Source organism: Rhea americana, unplaced genomic scaffold (genome assembly GCF_003343005.1).
Source record: "Rhea americana isolate MKP2758 unplaced genomic scaffold, rheAme1 scaffold_255, whole genome shotgun sequence".
NCBI classification, from domain to species: domain Eukaryota; kingdom Metazoa; phylum Chordata; class Aves; order Rheiformes; family Rheidae; genus Rhea; species Rhea americana.
In genome coordinates this window covers 209,977-230,084 of record NW_028186374.1, presented here as the reverse complement: position 1 = coordinate 230,084, position 20,108 = coordinate 209,977, and the positions used below count along the sequence as shown (strand labels likewise).

Here is a 20,108-nt window from a genome sequence, read left to right as displayed (position 1 = left end):
GTGCTTTATGAATCCAAGTGACTAGGCAAAGAAACAGTGGATTAGACAAATACTTGTACACTAGCATCCGCTATGATACATTTCCTTAACTACTAAGGAATCAAAAACTAATTTCAGACTGAATGATTTTTATATAAAAATGTGGCTATTAAAATTTAAAATTTGTCAGTTCTAAGTTCAGTAAGCTACAAAGAAGGTCATATTAACTGTTAAGTATTAGGAAGAACAGGTTGCCCAGAGAGATTGTGGGGTCTCCTTCTATGGAGATATTCAAAGCCTGCCTGAACGCAACCCCGTCTAACATGCTCTAGATGATTCTGCTTGAGCAGAGAAGTTGGACTAGATGATCTCCAGAGGTCCCTTCCAACCTTACCGATTCTGTGATTTCTTTAAGAAGCTAGTACCTGGGAGAGAGTGATCTGCTAGAATAGGTGAACCAGTTGGTAGTTACACCACTTGTTAAACCAACCAAAATACTTAAGGAATTACAGCTAAACATGTTGGATAAGAATAAGCTATTGACTTATTTTAGAAGAAACTAAAATTATTGCCACTTGGCAGAAACAATATATACAAAGCCTTCTAATATTCAAACCTAAACTGAAGTGTTCAAATAGTATAATTTTATGTCATTAATCAACATGAACAGAAAGTCACTACTCTGATCAAGTGATATACTAAACTGTTTGTCTAAATATTCTACAGTTCAACTTATTTTCCAGTTTACTTTCATCTTGCTATTTTTTTTTCCACCTACCCAATGCATTAATGGTCCTCATTTGCTGGTGAGCCTGAGGCTGTGCTGGTTGTTGGCCTTGTACCTGGGGCTGCAACTGTGTTTGCGGCTGGTTGCCATATGGCAGTCCAAGTGCAGCATAGGCTCGTTGCATGGAGCTGGGGTCAATCGGATTAGGATTACTTAGTGATGGAGTGTTCTGCTGGCCTGTTCCAACAGAACCAATAGAATTTTGGATTCCACCAGCTGGAGACCCTAAAAGGGCTATATATATAAAAAAAAAAGTATAGGAGAAAATAGGAGAAAACTGAATCAGATTCATGAGGGAAAATAATAAGAATTATCTTAATAAGAAGAATAAAATTTCAAGAATTAACATAATGTATATATCATTATACAGTAAACACTTTTCAACCAAAGGGCAGAATGACAGCTGAGATGCCAAGTAGAGAAATTCAACCTTTGATTCTACAGGACACCCTAGCAATTAATCTGATTCTACAGAAACCACTCTAGCAATTAACACACTCAGCCTAAAGAGAAGTGCTGTACATAGGCAAATAAGCCCACAATTGCTAGAATATATATAACGTAAAGCACAGGCTCCATTATAAGGTTAAATAGGATATTCATGCTCTAGAGAGTAGATCGGGGAGTGTGTGGGGGTGTGTGTGTGTGTGTGGGGGGGGAGTAATTATGTCATTTCATTTCCCTCCTTCCCTCCATTTCAGGTCAAAATATTTAGCTCCAGAACAGAGATCCTGAGTTCAGCCAAAATATTGTGTCCTTGGACACAAAGGTAATATTGAAGCTCTGTTGATAGAAATTTTCATTCTGAGCAGTCACTAGATGAACCCTCTGAAGCCCAGAGTAGTTACCCTATAGCTCGAGGTATTTGAACATATGAAAAACACTGATRAGTTTCAGATTGTGCTTTCAAAATTTAAACAATTTTAAGAGAGTCAGGGAGCGAGTGAGCTTTTGGTGAAAGATTCAGAAGATGACTATTTAGATACTTATTAACCGATGAGACCACCACAACCAACCAACCTCTCTCATCGCAGATGTATGGAAGAGTAACTTCCGATTCAGTCAGGAAATGTAAGCAGCAGAAAACTAGTTTTACTAAAACGGAATAGCATAAAAATCTGCTTTCCAGTCCTCGTTTTAGCTGGCATCTAAGTAACAACATTTTCCACTGGAAATGACATATGGAGTATAYCCTTCGCTATGGAGACAGCACATTCTGATAACAGACTCTGGTAGAAGTAGCACGTACTTCATTCACCCCTCAAGTAATTAAAGATACATAATGTGTGCTACAAATCTCTGATCTAAATATAGCAACAACAGCTTTTAATATAGCACCAATAGCTATTTTATTGGAATATAAATAGAGGCACGTGGTTAGAAATAAATGCATGGAAACAGGCCTTCCAAGACATTMATAGCATTATCTTGGCTTTCTCAAATCGTTGTATCAATGGAGAATCACTCAAAAAGTTGAGAGAATTACTGAGAAAAGATACATACACTTTCAGCTTTTATCCAAGAGAAAAAACACATTACCGTATCTAGGCTTTTTTCTCTCCAGATGGAAATTCAATTGCATTTAATTTGTCAAAGAACTACAAACAAATATACTCAAGGAGATCCTCATCTTCATAATAAACAACAACAATCTCCCATGGTTTTCAGGTACAATCCACTTTATTTTGAAGGCTGGGTTTACCAAGGAAATAAGACTTAGGTCTGAGGACACATTTCTAGTAACTTTTGAACTCACTGATCATTTTCAGCCTACTTTAGCACAAAACCAGAAACCTAGAAGTTGATTGACTTCCTATTGGTTTCATTAAAAAAAAAATCAAACAACCAAAAAACCCCATCATCTCAACCGTCAGTCTCCAGACAATCTACCCAGCTAAGAAAGTGCTCTACAAAAAAGGCTTCAGTACTCACTCCATTCTTCTCTTCAGCACATTCCTCAATGGTTAGCAAGATCATAGTATTTTCCTGCATTAACATTTATCTTCTGAGACAGATAGGGGCAAATTTCCCCACAGCATTAACATTTAATGAACATGTAAGCCTATCACAAGACCTAAATTCACTGGGARCTAGGAATTCGTTAGCTCTAATCGCCACAGAATAACTATTATTTTCTTACTGGACCAACATCTTGAAACTCAAGGTGGGCAGAGAGTGTACTCTGTTCTTTCTGACAAACCTTCTGAAGAAGGAACACAGTTTAAAACCTCCACAGGGTCTTCCATCAAAAGGAACTAATTCCATCTCTGGAATTCTTAATTTTCTTATTGGACTTGCATAGTCTAAGAGAAAGGTGCCTTTACCCTAGTGGAAGCCAAGAAACAGGAAAAAACTTGTGGCACCTTGGAATTGAAGCTCCAGAGGCTGTCAGAGCAGCAAAGGATCAATCCAGGAGCTATTAAAACCCCCAAAGCTTCTTAGAGAAAAGCAGAAGGAGGGTTAACTGCTCTGCTTTCGATAAGAAAAGCTATGGGGAAAAGAAAACCTCCACTGTTGGCTGGTTGTAAAAAAAATAAATAATAAAATAAATAATAAAAAAAAGAGAGAGAGATTGAGAACAAGAGAAAGACTTCTAGTCACCACACTGAGGACATGCAAGTGTTTCACCATTCCTCTCACTCCTCAGGGGAGTAAAACTTGGCATCCATCTTTTGAGGACTGTCAGCTTGGCTTGAGGCTCACAGCAAAAAAAAAAAAAAAAAAAAAAAAAAAAATCAAGGCAACGCTTGGCCGAGCTTTGGCACTGCTATCAGCTGTTATGAAGTTTAAGTTCAGTCCTTCCGTCAGAGCAGCTGTAAGAACCACAATCCAGCCTAGACTAGATAAACTTATTATGCAAAATCAGATTTCCAAATTTTTATATCTGCCCCAGACGAAAGATTGTTTTCAAAAAACTTAGGGCATCTGTCAGAGCTGACTGGTTGAATGATAAAGCTTTAAAAAGTGACAGCATGGAGAGTGAACCTATTCTAAACAGAAAAAAAAAATGTTTTATTCACAAAATACTAAAACTCTAGTAAAGGGAAAAAGTCTGAAGATCACTATTTTGGGTTTAGCTACTTTGGGACTGTATGGGAGCAGAGCTCTGCAGATTCAGCCTCAAAAAAGAAACCAGAAGTTCAAAGCAAAGTTCTAAAATTCTTTATTAACAACTATAGATATTAAGTGAAATAGGCACCTCCCTTGGAAAACCGATCCAACAGTGAAATAATGGATGCACTGGCAACTTCACACCACCCCAAGTCATGAGATGAGCACAGGCAGTACAGAGGCAGCTTCAAAACACTGATTTCCCCCCCAAAGTTGGGCATGCGTGCACATACCTACCCAAGCAGGCAAAGCTTGCTAAAGCTGGTAAACAGCCAAACACGGCTCCCACGCTYGAAACTTCAAAATTTCTTACTACAAGATGTTCTTTTGGCCACTGATACACTGCAGYGTAGGGATAAGCGGCTCTGACTATTTGTTCTCAGCTTTTTGGTATCTTACAACTCAATTCGTAGCATATTGTATTGAGTATTTCTACAAGACCAGGAATCTTACTTTAAAGMGGGTGTTTGGTTTGTTTGTTCATCTGTTTTTATAAGAACGCATGACATTATCTCAACCTGTCAAACACGAAGAGGGAGGAAGAGAGATTGTATTTCCATATCGGRCAGATCAGGTGCAAATGTAGTTCTTTGTATGGTAGATACCATAGGAAATCAAGACAACTAAAATAAATACAGGACTGAAATGAACTTGAGTTATCAAATTAGTCCACTGCTACATGGAAGAAGTGGTAAATGTAAAGAGAACCCTGTACAGCTGTTATTTTAACAGGACTGTTCATATATTACATGCTTTAGAGACGATTAAACTTCACATACCTCAATGTTAAAAATTCACATGTGTTTACATCCCTGAAGAGTGAAACTTCAAACATGCAGAAGTTAAGCACCCCAGAACCACCTAATTAAGGCCTAATTAAGCCCCTTTGGATATATGCATTAGCATATAATCTAAATGATCACAAGCTCCCTCTCCGATAGCATTCCTGTTTCAGYGCGCAAAGCGGGCAGTGCTGACTTAACGAGACTGCAGTCCCTGTTTTTCTAGAGGAATCTCCCCCTACCCAGTTTATTAGCATTTCATTTAAAACAGACTGCACATTTCATTTTAACTGTAAGAGCCCAGCACTTCTCTAACGTCACCACTGCACTAAAAGCAATGTTTATCCATTTGTGAGAAGCTCATTTTACACTTCTTGTTTTGCCTTCAATTTCTGGTATTGAAGATTATTCAATGTTCAGCTCCTCTATCCCGTAGCTCCTCGCTCTCCTCATTATACCTGTTAGAGCTCAAAGCAGTCAGAGCAAAAATTTTGCCGGCAACCTTGTCTCACCTTGGACCACATCTGTCCTGCACCCAGAATTAGGCATGCACACAAAAGGTTAAGTATACATGATCTTCTCATTAAATGCTGTATCACGCATAAAATCATGGGGTAAATAAAGGCTGCATGAGCAACTCAAAAGTAGGAAATGTCCTTATTAATGTCTCTCTCTCTTTTTTTTTTTAATATCTAATGAAACCTCAAACCTTCACAGTACAGCAATGAATAGAGCTTTTAAATCTGCAGGCTAAACACCTACCATGTGGCCCAGGAGAGTAACTGATAGCTGGCAGGTCATCACTCTATACGATTTCTAGCACATGCATGCGCACACACAAAAAATACATTCCTGGGTTTTCCCAAAAAGTGTGCTGAGGGTCAGATTTCTGCCTACTCTTCCTAAACAGATGTTTCCCAGAGCACCTGCTCTCCTTCCTTCTCTATAAAGGGAAGATGCTCTGCAGCCAAAACGCTCTGTGTCATCTTCTGTCATTTTCTGTGCTCCGTAACTTACTCCCTCATCCAGCTAGCTCCTACTCTGCATTCYCATTTTCTTCATAGGATTCTCATGATTCACCCTGAGTTCATGTATTCTGAAGTTTGACCTAGTCTTCTTTAGAATCACATTTTAGGATGAACTACCAATAGTTACAAAAAACACAGGTCAAGATTACTTTTTTTTTTTTTTGAGTAAGTGTACACATGAAACTTGACAGTAAACTTTCCTTGCAAAGAATCCAAACACTAAAAATTGGATAAGACATCTTCAAAGAAACAACTCCATTGTAATGATCTAAAAGTCAGGATTTTTTTCAGTATTTGGAGGGAATCCCCCCAAAAATATGTATAGATAGATCCAAAGATTTCCTATATATGTTTAATCTTCCATATAAGTGCCTCTGAATCTTTTCAGATGGAAAGGTGGAAACAAGCCACCATACTGCAATGTTTCAGAAGTACTGAACTGCCAATCCTCCCAGAAGACCGGCATGCTTGGAAGGAGCCACTTGAAAGCCCAGCACAGACACGACACTCAAGATACACTGGAGAGACTGGCACAGGAGTGAAGACTCCAGTCTCAGTCTTTAACGATCATCACGTGGTGATTCATCCTGTAATGACGACAGCCTGACAGAAGTAGTAAGCACCACCATACATTTCTTTTTCCCTTCCCAAATTTTCTCCTAACTTTCTGCCATACATACTTTTTTTCTAAACAAAACTAATAGATGCTATAATTATTTATTCGTAACAGACTCAAACCTTTTTTGGAGGAGGTTTTAAACTAACCTAACTTAGTTTTCACCTGATCAGGCATGGTATTTTCAAATAAATATGCTAATGTAAATTATTTTGCAAACTTRTTGCATGCCTAGAAACCAATATCCTTTACCTTGTATCTAAAACAAGGGTTTTTTTTAGCATTCAGCTTTTTACCTTCAAACAAACCACAACATGTCATATGTATGACTTAGGTGTACTTCAGAACAAAATGCACCTCAGCACACTAAGCAGTAACTTTTCATGGTGACTAATGCTGGATTATCAATTAACTGAATAAAAGAGGGGAGACTGCACATATTTCCCCTACATGCAACAAGAYAGCCAAATTCTACATTTATCCATCATTGTTTTGTTGCACTGAAGACAAGACATACCCTAYTGATCTCATAACAAAGTCATCTTTTTAAGGATTGCTTTTGTTTACTTGCCTTCACTTTTGATAAATCATATGATATAAAAACAAATATTGTACAAACTACTGTTCTACAGCAGTTTGTATTAAAAATACATGATTCTATTATGCTAAAAATTGTTAGTACTAATTGTCAGTACTTTGAGAACAACTGCATAGTATGGATGTTACACGCAAACGAAATGTCACACTAAAAAGCAAAGCTATCAATACATTTTTCAAAGACTAAAAGACTAAATATAACTAATCACTTGTAACAAATTATTTCGTTTAACACACAAGAAGCACCTCGTTTACCATGGAGGAATTTAGTAAAAGATAAAGAAAATCCTTACCTCTAACTAGCTTGCAGGGTTTTTTTTTTGTTTGTTTGTTTGTTTTGTTTAGTTTGTTTTGGAGGGAAAAAAAGCAGCATGAAGCTGAACTATAACAAGAGCACTCTCATTGGCTATTTTTGGATAGTCTTACTGCTATTCTCCCCTTTGTCTTAAACTCATTAAACCTAAGAGCTTTTCCCTTATCTTCCAAGATTCATTAGCTTTCCTCAGAGCAGTGTCAACCCAGACAGAAATCAGCAAAATGCTTCTAAAATAATTAAAATTTAGAGGCCTCAAATCCTTCAGCTTTCTTCCACTTCTCCACTCTTTTAAGTATTTGTAGACATAACATTACCTAGACTTCCAAAACTGCTGCATCYATACTATCAGAGTTTCTACCTTGGCATATTCTGAAAGGTTCTTGAATAAAACCTACCAAAATAATTTCAGTATTTTCTGTTTCAGAGTAAGAGGGAAGAAATACACTAGAAATTGCCCAAAACAAAAGTAACTGCTACGCTATCACGGAAAACAGGCACAAACAAAAGTATAGTGATTTGTGGAACTTCAGAAAATCAATACGAGGGTTAAATAYTCATTTATAATTAGGATTACGCAGATCAGATCTTTTCTCATATACATGTTCACTTAAAAATATGTATTTTTTATCAGCCTTAATCATCAATATGTTGATCTAATTTATACAAATTGTTTCTATTAGTTTGAAAATTAATGAAGTAGCTTACATCTTCMCCAAAACTCTATCTACACCCGAAACTGCATTATAACTGGAATCATAATTAGACATGAGGATCTGCCTCAACAGAAAACGCCAGCTAGAATTGCCACATTCTTGAAAAATGGATGTGTGCTTGATTTGAAAACTTTCCCTTCTCATATGTTGTATATTTAAGTAACAAATTGCATTAAATGATCAAAAAGGAGAAATCACTCTAATACATTCATTCTTATATAAGATCAGCACTTACAGCTATTAAGTTTGTCAAGACACTGTCAAAGTTTATTCCTACGCTGCACATTTGATTAACTCCATTTTATCAGTATCATTACAATATGACAGCAGTAAAACAACTACTTACGCTGTTGGTTTCTTTTATCACTGGCATTTTTCAAAGGAAGGCACACAGGACAATCGTGCCGGGTACAATTCTTCCAGTGGGAGATGATTTGTCGTGAAGATGCACAATGAGCAACTATAACGCAAGAAAGTGATAGAATTAAGCTTACTACTTGGTTTATTTTATTTWWTTWTTTTTAATAAACTCATTTCATTTTTCAGAGCACCATTTTCTCTCCTTTATAAGCCATACTATAAATACAACTAAAAACAGCCAAATGCAACTAAAAACTTCTGCGACTCTCTAATAATGCCATAGCAAAATACAGAACATTAGTAAATTCTAATGAGTGAGTTAGAAGCAAACATATGGTGGATATTACATCCTCTTTCTGTAACGCTGAAAGCGAAAGAGAGGCTTTCAAGGCTACTGCTGGTACTATTCTACTTCAGAAAGGCAAATATTGCAAATATTGCTTTGTTTTCTAAAGTGGCAATTRCAGAGACCAAAAAAGGCAATTGGGGTAAAAATAATGAAAAACATATTAGCAGACTAGATAAAGAATAGTTAGCACTCATTTGTGCCAGACATGGTCATCTTCTTGACAAAAGACTACCACCACRGACAAATACACAAGAAATCTTAAACAGGTCATTTCCTACGGTAGCTTTTGCAACATGCTCTCACCTTGACAGGCTTTCCCAGCTTGACAGTGCGTCATGTGGTTGAGGACATTTTTCATAGTTCGGCAGTGTGGGAGAGCACAGGCTCGCACCTCTCCGTTTGCTTGCTCACGTCTCTGACATTTGTGGGCATGAAGGAGCAAAACCAATTGCTGTTGAATCAGTTTGCGCTTCTCTGGATCCGCTGTTGGTCCAGTTGCCATTGCCTGCGTTGGTACAATCCCCACTTGTTGTACTTGGGTTTGCATCTGGGACTAAGAAAACAGTCAGCTTAGCATCGTGTCTGTAAGTCTAAATTCTGATCTCAACCTCATACAATGATTTGAGTATCACAACACTATTCACCAAGCATTTTTATATGACTGGCTATAAATATTATTAAACTGGTCTCTGCAGCTTTCTTGAATATTTTGTATTCTACTTTTGGAACAACAAAAATACTTTCAGATTTTCTTAAAACATTTACAACTAATAATTTAATGGCAAGCCATCCAAAATTTTCCTAATTTTAATGGGTCATAATTCTAATAGGAAAAACAAATTCTTGCTACGCTTGGATGTGGAAATCTTCATGTATGTTTCATATTACATTTTAGTATTATCAGTAACACACATTTCAATCCCAGTCTCTTGTACCCAACAGAAAGAAGTCGTCAATGGGAAAAGACAGTAAAATTTAATCTGACTGGCTTTATGTAATTATAGGAGCAGGTAGAACTCGTTTTCCAAACCTATCCTAAATATCTATTTTCCTACATAGTAGTTCCGACATTATTTTCATAGAAAAAATTCCAGAGTAAAATAAATCTATTTTTCTTCCAGAAAGGGCCATCTRCATCTGGATTGCATCATGCCTACTAAAGTACACTAGAGTTAACTACAGGGTGATGGTAGATTGTGTCTGCTCTTGGAAATCATTCAAACGTTTTACTTCCAACGCTCACTTTTCACAAACCTACTTGCACAACGATGCCCAAGTACTGCCTGACAGAGCCTGCATACCTACAGAGATTTTTAGTCTAGGACATGGCTCACAACTGAGTGGAAAAGAGCTTCCTTGGCAAGTTATTTCTTTAGCAGAGATGCAGAAGCTTTTTTATTACCTTCTTGGAGCTTTTGAAGGACAACAGATGTAGAAACTTGATCTTCAAAATGTTCTTATCGTAATCAAAGACAATTCCATTACACTAAGCATATTCACAGCCTGCAGTAATTTCACCAGAAGGAAGTATGGGACCACAAAAGAGCTTAAATCCTTATGACTCTTTGCCTAAATTAATCTCACAGACAAGGTGAACTGTCTCAAAGAGTCGCTTTGATTATGCACTGAAAATACAAGTTCCCAGGGAAAAGCTTATGAACTTACAAGCTTCCTAAGGAAAACTAGCCATTAAAAACACTTTTTAAATCTAAAATAAGGAAAATATTATACTGGAGAGGTAACACGGAGTAGTTCAGTGCTTTCTACAGAACTACTGAYCAAACCAACCTTAAGCAAGGGGCTATAGCCGTTATTAACCCACTCACTTTACTCCCAGACCTTTGAGAAAAGATTTTCAATTGGATTCTCTAGAAAGCTCCGAATCTGCAAAACAGCACAAAACTCATCTTTTGAGATGAATAAAGGTTCCCTGACACAACTTATCATTGCTTCAGCAGAAAACTTTCGCCCTCAGGTTTTGTCACTTGCACATCAGGTACTTTTTCTACTGGAGACTGAAGCACGCAAGTCCCCGAGGAAACCAGTAGTCTGGTATCTGGTGGAGGAGGTGGGGACTCTGCCACTGATAATGATGTGGGTAAGACTGAAACAACAAACAAGTGCCGTGTCTGTTTGTCGAGAGTTTGCAAGTGGTAAAAGTAAACAGGGAGGGGAAACTCATCCACTGATGCTCACAGGGCATGCAGCTGAAATTGAGTTTCTCTTTCCTTCTGCGAGTAAATCTATGAGAGCAGAGAGGTTTCGCTGAGATAATTTTTAGCTTACAAATAGGAAACGATTAGTTCAGCCAATCTGCACAAAAGTACAGAGACCGTGCCAAAGAAAATCTTGTCGAAAGCGATGATTTCATCCCAATCAAAGAATTGTTTCCCAAGCCAAAGTCCTACAYGGGTTACTGCCCTGCCACAAACATGACTACGCTGTATCAGCACAGAAATAATGCCCTGACCAGAAGGGGTTACTTGAAGATTAAGAAAGAAAAGAGCAGAATTGGAGAATATCAGGAGTAAGAAAAAAAACCCACACTTTGGTCCAGGTGAGAATGTTTGTATACAGATATAACAAAAGAACAACTCAGCATATTTCCTACACTCTGTAGAGTTACGCTGCTCACTGCTTAACCTCACTAAGTCCTAAACCTGCAATTATGATCTTTCTACCACCTCACCTTAGGGACTGTTAACTGCTTGTGGAAGTTCTCTGTTAGGCTGCCTTCTAATAAGAGTGGTCTGCAGAAAGTAGTTCAAAACTGGAGGATCTGCTAGTGCCTGAAGTCACTCCAAAGGGATGCAAATCCTCTGTCATCCACAAAAATCTTTCTATTGAAGATGCGGAGACACTACATTATTGTTTCACCTGAATCACTAACAATTTTCTTGAAGCAGCAGGAAATTCAGGCACTTCTGCTTCCACAATTACAGTAAGTGCTTCAAAGGTCACATTTGGAGGGAGGGGGGAGATGCATTTGCTCCTCTTGCTATCTTGTGAGCTCCACCATAAGTAGAACAAACAGATCGGCGACAGAAAAGCTTCCATGACTTCTGAGATGGAAGCTTCATTAACCAGTTCTCTAAAAATGGAGCAATAGCTGCTTTTTGCCGTAGAAATGTCACCTTACTACCATTTAAAATTATGGAAACTGTACATATACACAAGAAGATTAGTTCTGACCATTCCCTATTCTAAAGTTTTCTGCAGGGTAAAAACGTCACAGGCTTCTGGGCAGCACAGATGCATAAATCTCTCATCTTCATTGATTTGGACAGATGAAAAGTTCCCTGGCAACTTACTGAGATGACCAATAATCCTCTGTGCTTGGATGTGCTTATGTTACAAAAGCATTCAGCACTGTTTCTCAAGATCAAACACTATCTTTTCTTATAAAAGCAGGTGCCAATTTCAATAGCAGTGGTTATCTTTCAACAGGTCAGAAACTGATACAGAAGAAAGTGGTGTCAGTCTAGCTTCCACAGAGCAGTGCATTTTGAGAATACGCTTCCTCTTCCATTATTTCTTCTGTCCACGTCCTTTCCTTCTCCCTGGTCATCACAGAATTCTACTTTCTGGAATCAGCATATTAGGCCAAATCCTGCATTACAAAATGTCTGATGGTTCCTTAAGGGAAGGTTGTAATTGACAGTGGATCTGAGAGAGACGATTAAGAATCCACTGCTAGAGGAGTAGTACTTTGACACAGATGTTTGTTTTGTAGACCTTTCATCATGCTAACCTGAAGGTAGGCTGTGCCATCAAGTCAGTCAGCACTTTGTACTTGCAGATTTCTCAATCTGCTGACATCTTCAAATAGTAAAGAGAGGTTATTTACCAGTAAAAAGAGTTTTTTAAAATGTGTCATCCACATATTCATTTACATCGTGGACACATTCAATTTWTCAATTAAGGCTTTAAAAACTTGCAATATCTGGAGAGAGCTAGGTTGTATTCTACCTTCACTTCTGCATGTGTATATTAAATAAAACATTCCCGAAGCTACTTTAATCACAGACTTAAGGTATGACATTGAAGGTCCCTATCAGAGAATGGTCAGTGGGCATAAAGTGGATATACACACGTACTGTAAATAGTGAAGAATGTTAACTAATMAATATTTTTACCTGAATTAAGCACTCTCTGTGATCAACTCCAATCTATATCCCCACCCATATCAATGTTAAGGTTGAAAGAAGTCCTTCCAGCAAACAGCAATTGCAGGAATACTCTAATAACCAYTGTACCAGCTCTGAGTATCATTGTATCAGCCACCAAGTACTATGCTAAGGCAAAGYTCCCACCAGAGCTCAACCAGCTTACTAACAGTATCAASAGAGGAGACATTTTCTCAGTGCAGGCACTTAATGAAGCCAGACATTCTTCAATAACTACCAGAGCTTCACTTTGAGGGACACAATCATTTTACACTCCTTGCAATTCATTCTAATATTCTCTGCAATGGATGATGATTTCTCTGGTTCCAGCAGTTAATATGAACTGGCACGGTCTGAWCAGCCTAGTCCTATCAATATGGAAGAGAACCATGAGCCTAAGACTCCAGATGTTGGAGGYTTAGTCATGCACAGAACAGGCTGACAAAAGTGGAAGTACCTGCATGCACAAGTGCCTGCATTTCTTCTTCCAAGAGCAGGAGGAATCACAATCTGCGTCTGTAGGCTAGGCAGAGTAAGARGGACAAAAGGCTCCCTGAGCTGAAGGAGATGGAGATAAACTGTTCACAGTGTCTCAGAAGCTGCTAGTACTCTCTGCAGAAAGCCCTACTCAGGTGACAGGAAATCACGTTAGCTTGCTAGTAGCAACAACCTGAGAGCCTGTAGTGCACCTAGCAAATGAGCAGAGAGGTAGGATGATACTCTCAGCTCTTGTATACAAAGCCAGTATCACACACAGTCCTAATATGAAAAACGTGCTTGCAGCCYGAGCTTTATTTCTCTGCTTTAACAGCTTGGGCACTCACACGGATCCAGAGTTTTCATGTCAAGAGTAATAAGATATTCATCTGCCAACTATCTTTTATGGACAAACTTTTATCTCTGAACCTGGTTACTAGGGAGCTAGCTGTATAGCCTTATGAGATCCTGCAACAACCACAGAAGTCCGGAARCTCCTACAGTCATGCCACAGAATTAACTTGAACAGTTGGTCCCAGAGGTCTTCAGACACTGCCCTCAACACACCTAGCTTTCAATATCTGAAACAGTTTTCTCACTACACCACCATATGCCTCAATATTATGTGGCTGACAGTCTTGGGAACCAAGGCTAGATAAACATCCTTCTTCAGGACACAATTTTGGAGCTCTATATCCTTGTCTTTATAACCTTTCTTATTTGAATGACCAGCGAAYGGTAGGAAATGCACACCAAAGAAATGTTTAAAAGCAATAAAGGGACAAAGTTTTGTAAAGGAATCTGCAGAGTTCAGTTCTCAAACACAGGCAATGGCCAGAACATAATTTTAAGATAGGCTTTTATAGGATTTACTGGATAAGAGAAGGATGAGAGGTTTGTAAGCGAAGAGAAGGAAAGCTACACTGACTATGGAGTACTTCTTCACCTCAAATGGTGGAAGAGATGAAAAGAAACTGCAGTGGATATTCTCTACCATGTACGTTCATGTACTGGCAATGGGAGAGTGGAATATGAGCTATAGCACAGCATCAAGAGCAAAACCTGTTTGTCAGCTCTCTTCTGTCACCCTAGCACCATACATACGAATACTGTGAAAACAAAAAAGCATGTTCTGTTTTTCAAAGCGAAACACGTGCCCAGGACGATCTCCTGCACAAAGGCAGGACAGAGATGTGCACTCTGCTCCAGACACAATAACAGAGTTTCCTCTGGCACTGAGCAGTAGTTGCTAGATTTGCTTCCAGTTTATTAATATCTGCCCCTTTAAAAGACTGTGACTAAGCAGCGTGGACAAAAGCTTTTCCAGCTGTTTGCTAAGTTGCTGCTCCACTTCATACCGGGTGGAACTTTCTCGAGGAAGAGAAGGAGCAAGCATGCGTGGGGAAGAGAAACCTTCAGAGTGCAGGGCAGGGCTGGCAGAAAAGGGAGCGCAGCAAATGGAAAACCTGCCGCACATCAGAGATCGGGAAACCACTGATGAGAGCAGCAAGCAGACACCTAGCATGCCTCTGAGCTGACGGAATCAGACCTTTTCTACAGTAGAGGACTGTTTCAGTTTGCTGCAATGGAAGAAAACCACCAAAATGTACAAGAGCAAGCCTTCAGGCTTTCAAGCGAAGTTCCTCACTGTAAAGTCAAAATAGATAAGGATATTTTTCATAAACCTTTTCAGAATAAAATATGAGTTGTCTATTTTAGGTAGTTAGAGCTCTACTTGATCTAATTAAACCTAGCTTCTGAATTTAAAAGTTTTCTTGGTCTCCTAGGAGGCCCACTGCAAGGGCATACCTCCAAGACTCTTACCTCTTTGGTCAAAGTTTTCTCTGCTCATCAAAATCATTAATAAGCAAATCCAAAAGACACAAGAAGAAACAGAGATAAACAAGGAAGAATATGAGCCTTAGTGCAAGAAATACAATTTAAAAATTAAACAGAGATGAGTGGCTCTAATTCAAAGTAGACAGCTCAAGGAAGAAAACTGAGGAGTCAATTTTGTTAGCTTCCAAAAAGTAACATTCTCTCAACTCCATCTGCTGGTCAGAAGGATAACTGTGAAACCAAACCAGTGTCTGGAACCGGCCAAACTTCACACACCCTACTTATAACCCATGTAGAAATGTCAGATTTTATTGTGATGTCCATAAAGAAAACATCTGTCATCACCCTTTGAATGCATAAACTGCAACTCTTCAGCAAATGTGATGGAAATATCTGACAGGGTTCCCTCTTGCCAACAACCCATCCCAAAATATGCGGATACGCTAAATTTAAGCAAGAGGCTCTCAGCTCCCGTTCCTGCTGTGCAGTGCTCTGAATGCCAAAGGGCAGACCACCGCTCGCTTCCGCAGTCCAAAAATTTTGGATGATCTCACCTCAGCAGAGTATTGCTGATCCTGTCTCAAACAATTTAAGTTGCACCGAATCTCAGTAAAGTGGCTCCAAAATGTCAAAAAATGGCAGGAAAAAAAAACAACTTTCTTTCAGGAATTAGTTATTCAGTCAAGACTTAAAGCTACCTACCCATTTTGTAAGGAAAATTGACTATATTCTGTGAAAGGCATATGAAGCAGTAACTATGTCTGTCCACTTGGAGACATTTGCACTGGTGGATGTCAGAATGTGCTATGAAAACTGCAAGTTGTAAGTAACAATTTTTGAACTTTTGCATAAGGAACTGTTCTAAAAATGGAATTTTTATTCCTTATCTGGTAAGATCATTTTATTTTTGAAAATGGGCCATCAATCTATATTATAAAGCTCAGTCAATCAGCCCGTAAGAAAAGCTGGTAGAACTCCAGGATCCATTAATATGTTGCTTGGCTCCAGAGAGTCAGGGGGAAAAAACCCAAAAAACAAAAAAACAAAAAACTCGTCCTGCTGGACTTGAACACTAACACCTTAAAGCTGACCTTTTGATCATTTTAATACCATAAGGTTTGTTACTTCTTTCCTAATTARAGAGATTAAACCAAATGCAGCCAGCAGTGGCTTCCTGCCTGCTGTGCTTCCCAGGCCCTGGCACAACGTCACCCTTGGAAGAAGGGCTGGAATATGCAATAAGCTTTTGATAACTACTTCCATTTTTTGAGAAGGAAAGTGTGCACACGTTGTTCTAAAGATAGTTTGAACCTGAATTTGGAAAGACAACCCACTGCTGCAGTTGATGGTTACTCTGCCTGCCAGCGTGATGATTATGACYTTGGCAGTGGGAAAACTCTTGGTTAGGGGTTGGGGCAGGGGTGTCACACAAATTCCACAATGGTGCTTAGAAAACTATGGGTTAGGAAACATCCTTGTCTTTTGGTTTACTTTTACAGCAAACACTTAAGCTTAAAATAAAAGGGACAAGGTTATTAAAATTCTCCTTTTCAATGCATTGTTTTTTAGGACAAAGAGGTCACCATCATCATCATCTTTCTTCCCCTATTCTCCCTCTGCATATTTTCTAGGTGTCAGTAAGTATTTACATATTCTTAGTTGCAGCCAAAGATAGTATTTATGTCCGGCTGGAAGCTGATTTCCTGTCTCAGACAGGCCGAACATTACCCGTGGTTTCACTCATACAGGTTTGCCTCTCACTTAGGAGCAGTACTTTGCAGGCCCTCTAAGATAAGGATAGCATTGAGGGCTGTTTTGGCAAGATATGTGGTTCCAATCAACTTGTGAAAAAGTTGAATGTCCCTTAAAAAAAACCCTAGTTTGTTCTTTTCTTGTAACAGATACRGGCTGAACTCCTCTTCCTCCACAGGATCACTTCTGATCAGACTTCTGTCGTGAAATGCTCTACAGTATTCCTCTTGAAAACTCCGGCCTCCTTCAGAAAACAGGAGAGAGTGTTCTCCAGCAGGCCAAACGCATTAAATCAAACATCTGTCCGTGGGATCTGAACACACCGCAGTAGTCCGAAGCGATGTAGTGAAGGGTGAAGGGATTGCAGGAAGAGAGCCCGCTCTAACGGCTAAAGCATTTCACCTCTGCTCTAGGGAACCGTCTCATTCACACACGCGTAACTTTTCAGAAGCGCCGTCTGGGTCACATCCTAGCTGCCCAGGCGGAGTCACAGGTGCCACTTGCACGAGTTACGAGAACCACAGACCCAACTAAGGTCACTTTACCCAAGATACCTCAACTGAAGGATGTTTTAGAAAGTCAGACCCTAGGAGTCTCCGGTTGTACGCTGACACTCAGCAGATTATTCTCATCGTAGTCGTTCTGCCTCTCAACCTCAGGTTTAAAATTGGGATAAAACACCTTTATCTCCCAGAGGCACTGCGAAAATTAACTAATCCAAACTTAGAGTACATGCAGGMCTCCGTGATGAATACCATTGAAAAGGCCAGGAAAAGCCTGGCTAGGYGAAATTTAGTATTACATACAGTAAACAAGGCCTATAGCCACACACTAAGCAGCAAAAATAGAACAAAATGTTGACTATATGCTCTGTCAGAGGACACCATTCATCCTGCGTACTGAATAAAGCAAAGTCCCTGTGGAAGAAATAGCCCATGGCCACGTACGTACCATTACCAACTAACTATACTGCCTTACCCGCTTCTGCCAAGTAAAGGCTAAAAATGTAACAGATTTGACATTTCCTTTTAACCTCTTGACTTTGCAATACAAATGTTTAGTTGGAATTTTCAGTTTTTAAAGATGAAAGGAGCATCTTCCTCTCCAACCCCACCCTCAAACTGCAAACAACTCATTAACTGCCACATGATCCATAAGCAGGGTTGAGGTCTTCTGGCTCTACAATATGGATGCCAATCACCCAAAACAGTTATTACCTTCTGTATTGGCTTGGGGGAGAAAAAGATGTATTGGACATTTGAGACTTTTGGCACCTGAGAAACAAGTAAGGATGGTTTTCATTCTCCTTCTCTCAGAAGACAGCTCATGTTTTTAACACAATAAAGAAATTGCAACTTACAGTACTAGAAAGGTAGGTTTCTTTTATTTTCCTCTATCTTTTAGACAAGCTTGGAGAGAAGAAATTAAAAGTTTCTTCTTTTACTTCCTTCTTCATCACTAGATGAAGGAGGACGAGAGCAACTGCCTTTTTTTTAAAAAAAAAACTCACCTGAGTATCTGCCACTACATCCTACGCTAACAGGTGAATTCATTAAGATTTCGGTTTCCCCAAAAAATGACATTTAAATGAGCACAAAATTAGGCTTCAGAATCATCAAGTAGCTGAGATGAATATTGCGCTTCAGGCAGATTTTCGGTGCTCTGCAGAATCAGGTGGGTAATTCCCTGGTCTACACATGATCTGCACAGAACTACAATAGCCATGCAGCAAATTATCTTCCACGACAGTCCCGCTTGCGTATAAGTGGCATTCTGAACATGGTCTTAACTCCAGCCACCACCTCCTTCCAAAAAGCACGCTAAGCAAAATACAGAGCATACAAAACAGATTTCTCCGTGTCAATAAAGAAATGTTCTTCTAAAATTACAGAAAAAGAGGAAACTTGTGAGAAAGAATGGGAGATGATAAAACTCAAATTGCCCAATTAGCTTTAAGCAGGTAACAAATCTACTGATACGAGGACGTGGATAGTTTGTGCCAAAAAATAGCTGGTTTTCCAGTGAAATTAAAAAATAAGCAACTTGAATCTTATGGAAGGTTTTACAAGTTTCTATAGTAACTGCTATCACATATAAGAGTATAAAACACAACAAGCTGTAGTTTCCATAGAAACAACACAGGCAGTTTGATTAATACGCAGACATGCATGAGACAAATGGGAATATTTAATTTCACTTTAGGAAGAAAACTCTAGTAAATAGAATACTACAAACTTGGGCAAGATGCACTAATGAGAACTGTTCTCATAARCGTGTGAGCTGCAAGCATGACTTGCACAATATGAACCGGAAAGTATGTGCTGTGCTTACTATATTTGATTCAAGGGATATGGAAGGTACTCTAGCTTTTCAGAGAAGTTTACAACACATACAAAACACATTCCGACAGATTCAGGAATTTAATGCTACAAATAGTGCTTACAGAGAAAACATTTTAATCTGGTTTAGAACTAAATGTACACAGACAAAATGAAAGGATGTAATGCAATCCTTGTAACAAACCATAGCGCTTGCTTTGAAATTTAAATTACTGCACAAATGCAGTAGGCAGACTGTCTACGTGCTCCCTCAGATGGTAGTGAAGAACTATGGGGCAACTCTGATGTTTAAATGACGACACAGAGAAGATCAAAAATTCAGTAAAGTTGCAGAGGCCATGTCACCCACRGATTTAAAACATACTATGAAGACATAACAAGTAAGGGAAATAGTATGAGACAACTCACCATATTTGGCACACTGGTGACTGGAGTATTCTTGATGTCAGTAGGAAAGGGAGACAAACTATTTGCCATGCCTGGCTTGTTTGGTAACTGAGGATTCACTCCTGTAGTTCCCATCTGCTGCCCTCCAGTTTGACTGAAAGGCTGCCCAAAGGGACTAGTGTTACCTGTCATTCCCATCTGGAAGAGAATGAATGAAATACAATAATTTTCTTGGTCCAGAAGGGGCATTAAAAAAAAAAAAAAAAAAAAAAAAAAAAAAAAAAGGAAAAAAGAAGAGAAAAGAAAACATGTCAAATATCCATCACTGTATTCATAGAGCCCAGATTCCGCTTCAATATTAAATTCTCGATTTTGTAACTTTATTCAAAATTAGAATCATTTTAAAAGAATAATTGGCTTTTTGCATCTCTCCTGTGTCTGAAGCCTGCAACTCAACTTAACAAAACATCATGCAAATGCAAAGGAGAGAGTAAGATTACTGTTCCCAAT

At 38.8% G+C, this 20,108-nt stretch overlaps 1 protein-coding gene across 1 annotated transcript in view; it reads right to left on the bottom strand.

The window, feature by feature from the left end:
- The window catches only part of CREBBP (CREB binding lysine acetyltransferase), a gene marked incomplete at its 5' end in the record, with an annotated part of 84,248 nt that overhangs the window by 43,873 nt on the left and 20,267 nt on the right, over positions 1-20,108 (bottom strand). The window contains 4 exons of the mRNA XM_085307197.1: positions 758-1,000; positions 8,276-8,389; positions 8,942-9,191; positions 19,620-19,796. Of these exons, the coding sequence (XP_085163323.1) occupies positions 758-1,000; positions 8,276-8,389; positions 8,942-9,191; positions 19,620-19,796 (784 nt within the window). The remainder of the gene's footprint in view (positions 1-757; positions 1,001-8,275; positions 8,390-8,941; positions 9,192-19,619; positions 19,797-20,108) is intronic.